Source organism: Ovis canadensis, chromosome 2, assembly GCF_042477335.2.
Source record: "Ovis canadensis isolate MfBH-ARS-UI-01 breed Bighorn chromosome 2, ARS-UI_OviCan_v2, whole genome shotgun sequence".
NCBI lineage: Eukaryota > Metazoa > Chordata > Mammalia > Artiodactyla > Bovidae > Ovis > Ovis canadensis.
The window spans coordinates 46,149,810-46,165,446 of record NC_091246.1 but is presented as its reverse complement, the minus strand read 5'-3'; the positions used below and the strand labels follow the sequence as shown (position 1 = coordinate 46,165,446).

The window sequence follows — 15,637 nt, the reverse complement described above, 5'->3', positions numbered from 1 at the left end:
CTGTCACGTCACTCTATTATACTGCACCTGGACACACAGAGCTTCTTGCTTTCCTGCGAGGATTTGCTCAGCAATCAGTTGTGGCATCCGCCCTGTCTGGCTGGCCCTTCAACACCCAGGACCATGCAGTTCTCCCTTTAAGAATAACTGTCAGGGGACTTCCTGGAGGTCTGGTGGTTAAGACTCCAATTCCGGTGCAGGCGGCACAGATTTAATCCCTGGTTGAGGAGCTAAAGATCCAGTATTTCACTTGGCACAGCCCAAAATAAATAAAATAAAACTTAATAATTAAAAAAAAGAATAGTTGTCAGTCACTGACCTGGACCAAGAGTCTGAGTAGCCAAAACAAGCAAGATTCTACCCAACAACCTCAATCTTCTCCCTTGTGACTTCGGGAGACTGTGTATTGACTCAGTTTGAAGGATAAATGCAAACAGACCTTGATCAGGCCACTTGCCTCTGCTTACCCTATGCTCTTCACCCTTCAAAGAAGAACAAAGAAGAAAGGGGGAAAGGGGAGGAAGAACAGGTGGGTGAGGAGGATGGGGAGGAAAAAAAGAGGAGGAGGAGGAGGAGGGAACAAATTCTATTTCCCATAATCTCCTGAATACAGGAACTGAAGCCTCAAGTCACATTTGTATTTCTGAGTTGCTGCTGGAGCGATGGATGGACTGAGTCTCTGACTCAGGCCCTTCACACGGGCCCCACTTTTGGCACTCACTGCAGATGGCCCCCAAAATAAGCCCGTAGTGAGATGGAACCACAGAAAGCCAGATTTGCAGGGTGAGGGCATGCTAGAGCCCAGAGGTGTGAAATGACCCATCCCAGGACACATAGCTGGCTAGTGGCCAAGCAGGACTAGGATCAGGTCTGTTTACTCTTGATCTGATCTTCCTTCTATCACCTTATGACCTCAGCATTCCTCTCTCAAGACCCTCACAGCAAGGGAGGAGGCTGCTGTGTGCCAAAGCCACTTGTTTCAATGCTCCCTTTTTCCAGAGAAAGTTGTGCTCCTCTCAACAACATTGCACAAGTGAACTCAGCTTGACTAATTGGTGTGACACAGCGACCCTGGTGCATCACCCATAAAGCTCAGGCTACAGGTGAAGGACAAACAGGTATTGGAGATGACAGAGACAGATTCCGGCCACCAGGAATGCTGTATGTTGAAAGGACTATGTTGCCCTTTCTTCAGGTCAGCCTCAGAGAACTGACTTACACGAGTATTATAGGGTTGCCTCCAGAAACACTTAAATTTTCCTAGAAAATGTATTGTTTTCAGTTTGGGCTATATCTTGGAGTTATGATTCTCCATAAAGTAAAACAACCCAGTGGGGATAACATTCTCCAGTATTAACTCTTGCCTTAAGCTCTGTAGTGTTTTTTGTGTGTGTGTTAATAATTTTTATTTATTTTATTTATGTAGTTATTTTTGGCTGCTCTGGGTCTTTGTGGCTGTGAAGGGGCTGCTCTCCAGTTGTGGTGCGTGGGCTTTTCGTTGCAGTGTTTTCTCTTGTTTCCGAGCACGGGCTCTAGGCTCGGGGGCTCAGTCACTTTGGCACTTGGGCCTAGTTGCTTCTCAGTATGTGGGATCTTCCTGGACCGGGAACTGAACGGGTGTCCTCTGCATTGCAAGCCAAACTCTTAACCACTGGACCGCCCGAGAAGCCCTCCATAGTGTATTTGAAATGGCCCCTTGTAGAAGTGTTCTGAGACGCAATGGCCACCCAGACGGGGTCTCTCTTAAAATTTTTAGCTATTTTACTGACTACCCTTTGGGTTTGGTCCCTCCCTACAAGAATTTTCCTGTCTGTCTTCACACCACTCTCCCTGCCACTCATTTATCCTCGCATGTGCCTCTTCTGTATTTTCTCCCACTTCACAGTTACTGCCTTAATTTGTGGAGCTCTGGCTTCCACTCAGTTTTTGTACTTTGGAAATAAAATATCGCCTGACTTGTTTCCAACACTCTGAGAAACCCAGTATTTTTCTGGCCTGTTGGTGATTGGATAGCATCACTGATTCAATGGACATGAATGTAAGCAAACTCTGGGAGATAGTGAAGGACAGGGAAGCCTGGCTTGCTACAGTCCATGGGATTGCAAAGAGTCAGACATGACTTAGTGACTAGACAACAAATTGAGCACAATAGTTTGAGTTCCACTGTCTCCTTTGTTGCATCTAATTGGTAGTTTGAGCTTCTCACCCTATAAATATGTTTATAGTCTCTGCCTCTTCAGCTCCTCCTTTTCATAAGACTCTTCAACCTGGCCATGGTAGAGGCCATCTAAACTTTATGCTACTTTTACACACATACACACACACACACACACACACACACACACAGACACACACACAAACACCCAAAACTAAAAACCAAACAAAAAGAAGCTTCTTATTGCTTATTTTTGCTAGGTTGGTATTTTCATTTTTAAAAGAATTTAATGTCACCTGTGAATGTGAAAGTTTACCATGAATTCTTTTCCTAATATCATTTGTAAAAGCATGAATAAAGACTAATTAATTTTCTATTTTTATAAGATTCTCTTTCTTTAAATAATCTACCATATATAGGCTATATTTTTACCTATTTCTGATCTATAATTGTTTTAAAAAATGTGTCCTGACTTATTTTGTAGTGTTTGGCGTTGACTGTTTTCAACATTATTTGAAAGCCTGACTAAATTGCATCCATTGTTTTTCCTTAAATGTGTTTTAAATTGCTAAATGTTAACTGGCAAGTTAAAGATGGATTACTCCTTTAAAAACTCTTCTTATTTCTTTTTTTTTTCTTCTTATTTATTTATTTTTCTTCCTTTTTCTTTAATGCGTGAACAATTTCTGTAACAAGCCTGTCCTTTATTATAAATTGTCCTCCTTGTGGATGTGAGAATCAGCAGCGTATTATTGTCATGCTTCCCTGGTGGCTCAGATGATAAAGAATCTGCTTGCAAAGCAGGAGACCTGAGTTTGACCCCTGGGTCTGGAACATCCCCTGGAGGAGGGCATGGCAACCCACTTCAGTATTCTTGGCTGGAGAATCCCACGGACGGAGGAGCCTGGTGGGCTACAGTCCATGAGGTCACAGAGTCGGACGCGACTGAAGCGACTTAGCACACATGCCCGCGCACACCGCCATCAGTGCCCCTGATGCCTCCACACCCTACCCTGTTCCACTCTCACCTTGTATAAGAGTCACAGTAGCCACACACTCAGTCTAAATTTGCAGTCTCCGATTGCATATTTTGACAAATTATTTCCTAATCTTATCTTTGAGCTCCTTCAAAATCTGAGATAATATTATCCTGACTAAATGGTGATATAAGTATGATGATATAAGTAGTGTTTTGCAAATCAAGTAAGTCTAGTTAATGCCAAGTCCCTAAAAACACATCCATAAATCACATACCCATTATCCAAGTGGTATGAATTCATTGAGGTTCAGCTAGAGTGTGTTCTGATGATTCAGGGCTTGCACTAAACCCACCAAACTCTTGCAGAGGAGTTCCATCATCAGAGCCAGGCGTCATTCCAGAGTAACGTCTGACCACCCCCAATCTAACATCCAGGAACCCCAAGTCTGTGCCTGTGGGTCTTTCCATTCCTGCCTCTGCCTTCATCTCCACCATTATTCCCCACCCAGAACATGAGCATCCCTGCCTCTTTATTCTGGAATATAGAGTATATACAAACTTGCAGCACTGATATTTTTATTTGGTGTATACCCACTCTGTAGCTTCCCAAGTGGCACTAGTGGCAAAGAGTCTGCCTGCCAATGCAGGAGACAGACACAAGAGATGTGGGTTTGATCCCTGGGTGAGGAGGATCCTGTGGTGGAGAAAAGGCAACCCGCTCTAGTATTCTTGCTTAGGCAATCCCAAGGATCGAGGAGCCTTGCGGGCTTCAGTCCATGGGGTTGCAAAGAGTTGAGCACAATTGAGCAACTGAGCATGCACGCATATATCCAGTTTGCCTGAAGGGATAGGAAGCTACTTGAAGGTAACTGCTGTGTCTCCCATCTCTTTGAAATCTTGTTTTAGCAACTATTTCAAAAAATTTTTTGCTATATGTCAAAATATTTATAGGACCTACTATATTTCCATCCACACTCTCCTATGCTATAAAAGTTTGCCATGTCTGCATTAGGGAATAATTTAGTCATTAGCAAATGTGAACAATGCCTCATTATAACCCTTGTGTTAGGAAACCCACAACTGGAAGGGATTTCAGCACAGCTGCTTTACTTCTTCCCATGAAATTGCATTTTCTCTCCTATTTATTTCTCAGAATCTAAGAAATTTAAGGTAAGGAAGAAAAAGCCCACAGGGGACATCATGAGAATGTCAGTAACTCATGCATAAGAGAAGCAGATTTTTTCCAGTTCCCCTTGGTAATGAGGAATATAGGAGCCCTCCTGTCACTGAAGACAGACTCATTTCAGCAGCTGTAGGTCTGGCCACAGAGAAAACACTCAGCTTAGAAAACAAACACCCAAAGGATGTCCCAAGCTGGCCATGTAGCAGCAGTACAGGGTTGAGGACACTTTAACTCATCTAGGGAAACTCAGGGAAGACCACGTCGAGGAACAGAGAACAGAACTCTATTATAGACTGTTGGGAAGTTGCCAGAGAAAATCAGATAACAGATGAAATGAGGTTTGTCAGCCACCCCGCTGGTTTCAGGGAACACAGTGCTCACTGCCGCCTCCATGAAATGAGTCACTCCTTGCAGAACCCATCACAGCCTTACAGAAGCCGAGGAAGAAACAGCACTCTGTCCTCCCACCACAGGTGGACCAGCTGAGGCATCAAAGCTTAGAGAGAGAGCTGTGAGTGACACAGGAGAGGAGAGAACCTGGGGGCAGCACCCATGGGAGGGGAGGAAAGGAGACACCAGGGGAGATAGAAGTGAAGCTTATTGAACAGTCCGTCATGATCTAGGTCCAGGAACAAAGTGGTCACTGAAGTCTGAGCTTCACATGACGAGGTCCAGGGGCTGGTTTCTGCAGCTACTCCTCACAGCCAGGCTCCTCATCGCTGTCCTCTCCCAGAGGAAACTGCCTTGTGTGCTTCTTGGCTGCATACATCCGGGTCTCCATGGGGCAGTCCTGGCTCAGAACTGCCTGCAGCAAGAAGCAGGAAGAGAAATCACTGCCCGTCTCTCACCAGCTTCCCCTTCCCCCTCCCAAACTAGCTCGTCCAAGTCTAGGGCTGCTCAGAAAAGACTCAAGGAACCAGAAAAGGACCCTCGTTCTGCTTCATATACGTGCACAGTCCACCCAAAGCACCAGGTGGAGTCATGCTGGTTAGGACAATCATGTGATAAGCTTTTCATTGAATCCTAATAGCAGTAGCACAGGCTATAGCTGGGAGCCAGCTGAAATGGGCATCGCCCCTCATCGGACTTTCCTGTCTTTTTCTGTTCCTTTAAGCAGCCTCCACATCCACACCCTTGGGCTTACCAGGTGGCATTAGTGATAAAGAACCCGCCTGCCAATGCAGGAGATGTAAGAGACACGGGTTCAATCCTTGGGTCAGGAAGATCCCCTGGAGGAGGGGATGGCAACACACTCCAGTATTCTTGCCTGGAGAATCCCATGGACAGAGGAGCCTGGCAGGCTACAGACCATGGGTTGCAAAGATTCAGACATGACTGAAGTGACTTAGCATGCAGCACACACATCTGCCCCCAACCCACCCAGACCCTCAAGGTGCTCCTGTTGCAGTAAGAAGAAAGCGTCTATTAACTAAAATAATCTGTTGTGGTTCTCTCCCCTGGGCTATTGGTACTTTAGGAAAAGACCTGGTAGGGATAATGATGGATGTGAGTGAATGAATGAATGCATGAATGTGCCCAGTGGGATTCTGTCCATGCTGCGGGCGTGATTTGGCAATTCACACTTTGCTATAAGCACCGCAAGTACATGATGCCTTTGATGGTCCTTGACCCCAACGCATTACAAGCCTCCATTTTCCTTCTGTACTTAGGACCCTTTCTAACTGACCAGTGTAAGAGAGAGAGTGGTTGTGTAGAGAAGGAAGAAGGAAGGAAGGGGACAAAGGAAAGAGAGAGATGAAAGGGGAATCAGAAAACATGACGGAGCCGAGAGCCTACCAAAGAGGGAGGAAATAGGAGCACGAGATAGGGATTTCCCAGGTGGCCCAGTGTTAAGACTCAGTGCTTCCAAAGCTGGGGGCCTGGGTTTAATCCCTGGTCATGGAACTGGATTCCACATGCCACAACTAAGGTCCCGCATGCCACAACTAAGACCTAGCACAGTAAATAAATAAATAAAAACAGATATATAAAAAAAGAAGCACAGAATTCAAAGGAACGAGAGAGACATGAAAGAAACAAAGTATTTCTTCAGCAGTAGTTAGAGCCCCTTACGAGCTTCTCCTCCTTGGCAGGGGGGCTCCTCAAGTAGTAGCAGAGGGGAGCGTAGAGGATGTTCGTGACCCCAATGATGACCATGAGCCAGGGGAAGCCAATGGCCCGCACGATGGCACCCCCGGTGGACGGACCTGTAAGGAATAAAGCAAATCTGCAAGCATCTATTGATTCTTAACCGCTTGAAGGACACCATGCTAGGGGCCAAAGGTGACCCAGAGGATGCCCCAGGGCCAAATATCTCAGAACCCTAGGAAGACCAGCCTCCTGGCTCCACTTCCAGCAGGTAAACAGTCCATAAAGGGAGATTTGGGTTACCAGGTCCTGGTGTTCCCCTGTCTCTCTGCCAACATACCTATTGCAAAGCCCATGCAAAAAGCCACATCAGCGATGGCATAGACACTGCCATAGACCGGGGCATGGCGCAGGTCCACCAAGTGTCCCATGATGGGCATCATAGAGGAATCCACCATGCCTGTGGTCACAGCAAGCAGGGCACGGCCGTCAGTCCTACACACAGCCCCCTCCCTGTCTGTAACATCCCCTTCCTCCCCTCCCGCTTTACTCCACTGTCTCTGCCTGCTGTCTCTCCTCCCTCTTCACTGACACCCATTCCCACCAGGAGTCATGAACCTGTCTCTCGACACCCCTGCCGGCTGCTCTCCTATCCCCCCTGCCTTTCCATGTACCCCCTCTGATCTGACCCTAAGCCAACATTCAGGGGCTTCCGGTCTCCTTTAAGAGTACTTCTTACCTATGGAAATGCCAAGCCCTGCATTGGGACCAACGAGACCAAAAATATCATGAGCCAGAGGAACCTGCAGGAGGAAAGGAGGAAGAATTATCAGGAATCCGGTGGGGGCAGGGGCTGGCGTGTCAGGTAGGACAGCACAAAAACAAAGGGTTTCCCTATGAAACGCATTTATCAACCAGGTACTATGTGTCGCATGTGTTATATCTTGATTCTTACACCTCTGATGAAAAAGAATCTTTATCTCCATTTACAGCGATGAAATCTAAACTGGTGTCATTTGGGTTCCCACCGAGTTTCAGAACATAAGCAGTGAGATCAAGTGTGAACCTCAGGTTTGACTCTCAAGTCACTGCAGTGAATGGCCCATGGACTCTCCCTCCCTTTCCTCTACCCCCTCCACCCAGACACACACTTCTGTCCTCATTATACCTAGAGTGGAGTTTCCTCTCTTTTCAATCCACAGGTGGTGGTGGTATTCTTTTATATCTTTTTTTAAACTGGTGTATACTTGCTTTAAAATGTTATGTTCGATTCTGCCGTACAATGAACTGAATCAGCCAAAAGCATGCATACATCCTCTCTCTCTTGCACCTCCCCACCATCCCACCCCTCTAGATCATCACAGAGCACAGAGCTGAGTTCCCTGTGCTATGCAGGAGCTTCTCACTAGCGAGCTGTCTTACACACAGTAGTGTGTATATGTCAATGCCAATCTCCTAATTCATCCCACCTTCCCCTCCCCCCATCCCCAGCCCTGTCTGCGTCTGCGTCTCTGGACCTAGAGTCTGTCATACAGAGTGAAGTAAGCCAGAAAGAGAAAAACAAATACTATATATTAATGCATATATGTGGAATCTAGAAAAATGGTACAGATGAATCTATTTGCAAGGCAGGAGTAGAGACGCATACAGAGATTTTAGTAAAACCCTGACTTGAAGCCAGTGGAGCAAGAAGACAAACAAAGAGTCGTCAACAACCAATTACCCACAAGCTAGAGGGGCAGGTGGCGTGGTTTGTGTTGCTGCTTCAGCGGCTTGTGACATTCACTCTCTTACCCTTCCGATCCCCAACGGAAGCCTTGTTTTCCTCTATTGCTGGGTCCTACCTCCCTCCCTGGGCATTTGTCTCCCACACCTGCTACACTAGCATACTCACCCCTGAGAGGTTTTACATACCATTTAGATGTCACTAGCTAAAAACAGGGTCTTGGGAATAAATTAAAATTTTTTTAATGATTTCTTTTAAAATTTTATTTATCGATTGATGTGCTGGGTCTCTGCTGCCACGTGCGCTTTTTTTTTTCTCTAATTACAGTGAGCGGTGGCTATTCTTCATTGCAGTGTGTGGGCTTCTCACTGTGGAGGTTTCTCTCGTTGTGGAGCACAGGCTCTAAGCGTGCAGGCATCAATAGCTGCGGCACATGGGCTTAGCTGCTCCACAGCATATGGGATCTTCCCAGACCAGGGATCGAACCCACGTCTCCTGCATTGGCAGGAGGATTCTTTATCACTGAGCCACGAGCGAAGCCCATGGGGATATTTCTACTTTAGTACTAGTACTGGTTAAGATTCACAGTGGGCTCCCTGTGAGCCAGACACCACTGCAGTTTTGGTCTGGGTAATCCTTCGAGATGGCAGCAGAATCCCCTCTACACAGATGTGGATGCTGAGCCAAGGGAGGTGATGTAGTGGACTCAGAGTCACACAAGCAACAAATGGCCGAGCTGGGACTGGACCCTGCCCCCCGATCAGGACTCTCTGCCTTTCTTGAGCACTGTACTCAGGGCTTTGCAGCCATCTCATTCCCCCTCAAGCCTAGGAGGCAAGGGTGCTTCTGATCTCCATGCTGGAGAGGAGAAAATGTAGGTTTAGAGGGCTTGGAGGGGACTCCTGAAAATAGAAAAGCCCTTCTTTTTTTCTTCCTCTACCAAACACTCTGGTGTTAGAAATGGAAGCACAGATAATGCAGGTTCCTCTAGTGGCTTCTGGGATCCTGTCACTGTGAGGTATGTAAGCAAAGGCATAAAATGCACCCTTCTACAGACCCCAAAAATAGATGCCAACGTGTATTCCTTCATGTGCACGCACCCTAAGTCACTTCAGTCATGTCCGACTCTGCGTGACCCTGTGGACTGTAGCCCACCAGGCTCCTCCATCCATGAGATCCTACAGGCAAGAATACTGGAATGGGTTTCCACTTCCTCCTCCAGAAGATCTTCCTGACCCAGGGATCAAACTCCCATCTCTCTCATCTCCTGCATTGGTAGGCAGGTTCTTTACCACTAGCGCCCCCTGAGAAGCCCATTGCTTCATGTGGCCATCCATAAAGGCTCAGATTTCTGTCTTCAGCTGCCCCCACTGCCCTCTCCCTCTCCTTACCCACCTCCTTTCAGTGGGATGGCGTAGCATCTCCCCTAGGGGTAAATTCCTACCTAAATTCCACAGAAACAGTCTTTCTGACAGTCCTTGCCAAGTTAATCCTCTGCTCATTTCAAAGGAAAGTTGTCTTTAAGTGTCTGACACTCTCCCCACCCTTTGACTCTCCCCCAAAGACCTTATTATACTTACACAAAGTAAGCTGGTACCTACTACCAACATCCCAATCAGGGAGCATAGCCACCTAAAAAAAAAGAAAAAAAAACAGCATTTTTCAGACAGTGCTAAGGGTTGAGATTCCTTCCAGTTGCTACCCATCACCAACTCACTGGCCAGTCCTACTGTCCCTAATTGCAGGAACCCTTTGGGATGCGAGAAGATAAACACATCTCTACAGGACCAGTTTATACTCAGGTCAGCCCTTCCCCAGCCCCTTATTCACCCCTCTTCCCTTCCCTGGCTCCACACCTCTTCCCAGAGTAGAAGCAGACAAGGAGCAATGGGGCATGGTCCTCCTTCCCTTAGAAGAGGAATCAGTTGACTCAGAAGGTCCTTTCCCCTTGGGAATAATGCTCTAACTTAATGTTGCTGTTGCTTAACTCAGCCTATACCTCTCATCAATACATATTCTATCTGGTCTTCAGGGTCCATCTCAAAAACCACAAAACATACCAAACTTCCTTCCTTCTCTGATTTCCTATGGAAATGGCTTTTTAAATTACTTTTCAAATCTTTACATCACACTCCAAAGGTAAAATTAAACCTGTTCTCACTGTAGTTGGAGGAAAGAAATTCAGACTTATACCTCTTAGCCCCCAACCCTTTTTACACTTGGTGGCCTCTGGAGAGTTCCCTGGGGCTCCATGGATAACAGTTTGACAACAACGGCCTCTGGGTACTGTTTTCTCCATACCTGTTCTCTGTGAAGTTTATTTTACCTCTTCAACTGGACAATAACATCTGGAAAGTAAAGGTTGCCCCTCATATATTCACCGCATCTTCCATAACAACAAGCTCAGAACCAATCCTTTCTCTATACTGCCCTCACCAGCTATCCATTCCCACCCTTAGAACAAGCATCTGCCAGTACTTGTTCTAAATTTTCAACCTCAGACAAGCTATCATCCATCATCCCAGGTGCAGGGAACACCTCAGAAGACTCTCCCATCTGAATTTTCCCAGATCCCCAGGCTACATACCGACCCATCTTGTTGGCCAGCACGCCAAAGAGGCTGGTGCCAATGAGGTAGGACACACTGGCAGGCAAGAAGGCTAGACCTGCAGAAAGACACAGGTCCTCACCTTAGGCTACTCTGAAACACCCTGGGTCTTACAAGACAGTGTAGTTTCCCCATTACCTTCAAGGATCCCAAACCACTGTTTTGTGGGTTAGAGATCCTTGTGCAAACCCAGAGCAGATGACATAGGGCTCCCACGCCTCTGCTGTCCTCAAGGGCAGGGCTTTGTTTAGATTTTCTTGGGCTCCAAAATCACTGCAGACAGTGACTTCATCCAGGAAATTAAAAGACACTTGCTCCTTGGAAGAAACACTATGACAAACTTCGGGTATTCAAAAGCACAGACATCACTTTGCTGACGAAGGTCCATATAGTCAAAGCTAAGGTTTTTTCAGTAGTCATGTACAGATGTGAGAGCTGGACCATAAGGAAGGCTGAGCATTGAAGAATTGATGCTATCAAATTGTGGTACTGGAGAAGACTCTTGAGAGTCCCTTGGACTGTAGGGAGATCAAACCAATCAATCCTAAAGGGAATCAAACCCCTGAATATTCATTGGAAGTACTGATGCTGAATTTCCAATGCTTTGGCCACCTAATGTGAAGAACTGACTCATTGGAAAAAGCCCTGATACTGGGAAAGAATGAGGGCAGGAGGAGAAGGGGATGACAGAGGATGAGACAGTTGGATGGCACCACCAACTCAATGGAGATGAGTTTGAGTAAACTCTGGGAAACAGTGAAGGACAGGGAAGACTGGCATGCTGCAGTCCATAGGGTCGCAGAGTCAAACCAACCTAGTGACTAAACAAACACATTTAACGTCACGTCCCCCTCCAGCTCCCCTCTTAGACTTCCTGATGAAAGACTTTGCTGAGCCATTCTCATGTATAAAATACCCGTGATTATCAGCATAAGAGCATGAGCTTTAGAGAAAGACATACAGTACATACTTCCTGGGAAGTAAAATTTCTACCTTATTATTTACCTGCTCTTCTATTGCTCTGACAGTGCCTTTTATTTTTGGCCGCACCACACAGCTTGCAGAAACTTAGTTCCCCAACCAGGGACTGAACCCATGCCCTCTGCAGTGGAAGCATGGAGTTCTGGTCCAGCACTGGACTGCCAGGGAATTCCCTCTGATGGTGACTTTGAATAAGTTACTAAACCTTTCTGATCTTTGGTTTCTACATCTAGTAAACACAAAGCTGTGATTCTATCACACCAGATTACATGAAGAAGCAAATTAAATATTAATAAATGTATGTAAAAGAATATTGTAAACTGAAGCCCTTGTCCCATAGTTTTTTGTGAAAACAGAGTCAAGCACACTGGATCATGGGCTTTGCTGCTGGGAAGACTGTAGCTTAACCACTCTGTGACCATGGGAAATTTACCCTCTCTGAGTCTTATTTTTTCTTTCATTTTTTCAGTATTTTTAATGAGATTTTACTATGTAACAGGTATTCCAGGAACCAGGATTAGAAGAGTGAATAAAATAGACAAAATCCTAGCCTCCATGGAGCTTACATTCCAAGGGAGGGAGATAGACAATAAACAAGTAAATAAATAAATGAAAAAAGATGACTTCGACAGTGAAGAAAGTTTAAAGTGGTGATAAGGAAGAGTGACCAGGAATAAGGGATAACTTAGATTCAGGGGGTTAGGGAAGACTCCTTTGAGGAGGTAGTATTTAAACTGAGAACTGAATAACCGAAACAGGTTTTTTTAGCAAGAAAATACCTAATGCAAATCAGAAGGCTTATTGAATGGACAAGTCTAGAGTTCTGAAGAGAGATCCTAAAGAAAAACAAAAGGGTTCAACTAATTGGCTTATGAATTTGTTTTCTTTTTAATTTTTTAATACCTATTTATTTCTCTGTGCTGGGTCTTAGTTTCGTCATGGGAAATCTCCGCTGCAGTGTGCACTGCCTTTAGCTGCAGCTTGTGGGATCTAGTTCCCTGTGTCTGTGTATGTGTACTCAGTTGTGTTGGACTCTTTGCAACCCCATGGACCATAGCCCTTCAGGGTCCTCTATCCGTGGAATTTTCCAGGCAAGAATACTAGTGAAAGTGAAGTCGCTCAGTCGTGTCCGACTATTTGCAACCCCATGGACTGTAGCCTACCAGGCTCCTCCATCCATGAGATTTTCCAGGCAAGAGTACTGGAGTGGGTTGCCATTTCTTTCTCCAGGGGATCTTCCCAACCCAGAGATCGAACCCTGGTCTCCCACATTGCAGGCAGACGCTTTAACCTCTGAGCTACCAGGGAAGCCCTAAGAATCCTAGAGTGGGTTGCTATTTCCTTCTACAGGGGATCTACCCAACCCAGGAATCTAACCCGAGTCTCTTATATCTCCTGCACTGGCAGGCAAATTCTTTACCACTAGCGCCACCTGGGAAGCCACCTGACCAGGGATCAAACCTGGGCCGCCTGCATTGGCGGGGTGGAGCCTCAGCCACTGGACCACCAAGGAAGTCCCTACCAATTCAACTCTTAAAGCCAGGGGAATGGCTGGGGTGACCCATGAAAGATCAGAGAGAGAACACGCATCTATGGTCTGAGCGTTCAGGGACTCCTTCCTTTAAAGGTTAACAAAAGATGAGGTGATTGCAAAGGTGATAGTAGCCAGTTAAATAGATGAGAGAAGATGGGATCCAGACGGGAAAGGAAAAGAAAAGGAAAGAAAATAAAAAAGAAGTTTGGCCCCTGAAGGAGTTGGAACATTTCAACCATACAGAGAAGGCCCTAGATGTGCACACAGGTCCAAGTACATCTAGTGACGAGAACATGCAAGGTCCCTTTTTGTTGCTTCTATTTCCTCAGTGAATGACTAGGAGTTGAAAATGATGAGGCGAAGGGATGAGAATGTGGAGGAGGTTTGAATGGGATAGTGTAAGCCAGTCCTTTCAGAAAGTAGGAAGAATGAAGCTAGGGACTTAAAAGAAAGATTATTTTAAATGTGATAGTGTGAGAGTCCACTTTAGATTCATGGCCTTTTTTTTTTTTTTTTTTGCTTGTCCTTTTTAAAATTTTTTTCATTTCTTTTTTTTTTTTAATTTTAGATTTATGGCCATCAATACAAGGTGAGACCAATAGCCAAGTATGTGTTTTCTATAGCCCCATTTCACTGCTCAGGTGCAGGCAAGGAGTGGGCAACCAGATAGACTTAACGAGACTTAAGGCTTCTCATGTGACAATCTCAGAGGAAGAGCAGATGGGGCAAAGGCATTAACAATGCTTTCAAAGGAGTGACATTAATGATGGATGCAGATTCATCATATGAACTCCAAACTGAGTAAAGAAAGAAGGGCAGGGACTTCTCTGGTGATCTGGAGATTAAGACTCTATGTTTCTGATGCCGAGGATATGAGTTCAATCCCTAGCTGGAGAACTAAGATCCCACATGCCTCACAACCAATAAAGAAAGAAATGAACACACGAGTAGTGATGTAAACAGAGAAAGAACTGAATAGACTGCTGATCTCACTGTAGCCAAAATGTGTTAATATAAGGATATTAGAAGACCTAACACCCTGGTGGTATTGGAAAAGTCTCTTGAGAGTCCCTTGGACTGCAAGGAGATCCAACCAGTCCATCCTAAACAAAATCAGTCCTAAATGTTCATTGGAAGGACTGGTGTTGAAGCTGAAACTCCAATACTTTGGCCACCTGATGCAAAGAGCTGATTCATCTGAAAAGACCCTGATGCTGGGAAAGATTGAAGGCAGGAGGAGAAGGAGATGACAGGATGAGATGGTTGGATGGCATCACCGACTCAATGGACATGAGTTTGAGTAAACTCCTGGAGTTGGTGATGGACAGGGAGGCCTGGTGTGCTGTAGTCCATGGTGTCACAAAGAGTCGGACACGACTGAGCAACTGGACTGATACTGATTAGAAGACCTGAGCAGGGAATACAGACAGTGATAACCTGGACTTGACATTTCAGAGATGTTTCAATTAATGTTGATTTCAAGGTCCATATTACAGAAACATTTGATCGGTTATGGTGGAGAGAAGATCATTGCAAGAAAGTAGATTAAGGAATAGGCTGAGATGTTGGTAGAGTTATCCACCTGGATACTAAAGTCATCAATAGTGGTGACAGGAGTAAAGGTGAAAAGAATATGAACCAGGTGTTGGTGGATTTAATGAAAGAGAAGGGATACCTCAGGGATCAATAGATAATTGCAATGAAGAGGGGTGGGTTGGTACAATCTGATGACATGATCTTCAATGGAATTAGGGTCTTTTTTTCTTCAAGGCTGTACCAGGCAGCATGAACCATTGGGATCTTGGTTCCCTGACCAGGGATCTATCTAACCTCTGCCCTATGGCTTTAGAAGCACAAAGTCTTAACTATTGGACCACCAGGGAAGTCCCTGGGAATCAGGGTTGAAGGAAAATGAGGAAGAAATGACTTAGAAGCAGCAAAAGAAAGCCAAGTCTGAAGGAATGTGTGTGTGTGTGTGTGTGTGTGTGTGTGCACGTGTGCACGTGCTTAGTCACTCAGTCTTGTCTGATGATTTGTGACCCCATGGACTGTAACCCACCAGTCTCCTCTGTCCATGGGATTCTCCAGGCAAGAATACTGGAGAGGGTTTGCCATTCCCTTCTTCAGGGGATCTTCCTGGGTTTCCTGCTTTTCAGGTGGATTCTTTACCATCTAAACCACCAGGGAAGCCCCAGAACTTCCATCAATGGGAGTGTGGGAAAATGGTGTTCTCAGAAAACATTTAGGTCTTAGGGCAAGAAGATGAAAGAAGTGTTCAGAGAAGAGGCTGAGAGCATAGGTATCAGGGAGTGCTCAACAGGAGGATTCCTATGTGCTGTTTCTCATAAGTCCTCTGTTCCTTATCAGTGGAACAGCAAGCTGC

The 15,637-nt window shown here is 45.6% G+C and overlaps 1 protein-coding gene across 8 annotated transcripts in view; it reads right to left on the bottom strand.

Annotated features, from left to right (window-relative positions):
- Positions 1-3,693: 3,693 nt before the first annotated feature.
- Positions 3,694-15,637, bottom strand: part of SLC18A1 (solute carrier family 18 member A1) — a 70,000-nt gene continuing 58,056 nt past the window's right edge. For 6 of the 8 annotated variants that reach the window (XM_069574053.1, XM_069574055.1, XM_069574052.1 and 3 more), the window contains 6 exons: positions 10,719-10,797; positions 9,712-9,763; positions 7,145-7,208; positions 6,746-6,865; positions 6,391-6,524; positions 3,694-5,122 (listed from right to left, as the gene is read on the bottom strand). In XM_069574053.1, coding sequence (XP_069430154.1) covers positions 5,009-5,122; positions 6,391-6,524; positions 6,746-6,865; positions 7,145-7,208; positions 9,712-9,763; positions 10,719-10,797 — 563 coding nt within the window. In that variant the 3' untranslated portion in view covers positions 3,694-5,008. The remainder of the gene's footprint in view (positions 5,123-6,390; positions 6,525-6,745; positions 6,866-7,144; positions 7,209-9,711; positions 9,764-10,718; positions 10,798-15,637) is intronic. The other 2 variants (XM_069574058.1, XM_069574059.1) reach the window with 1 other exon arrangement.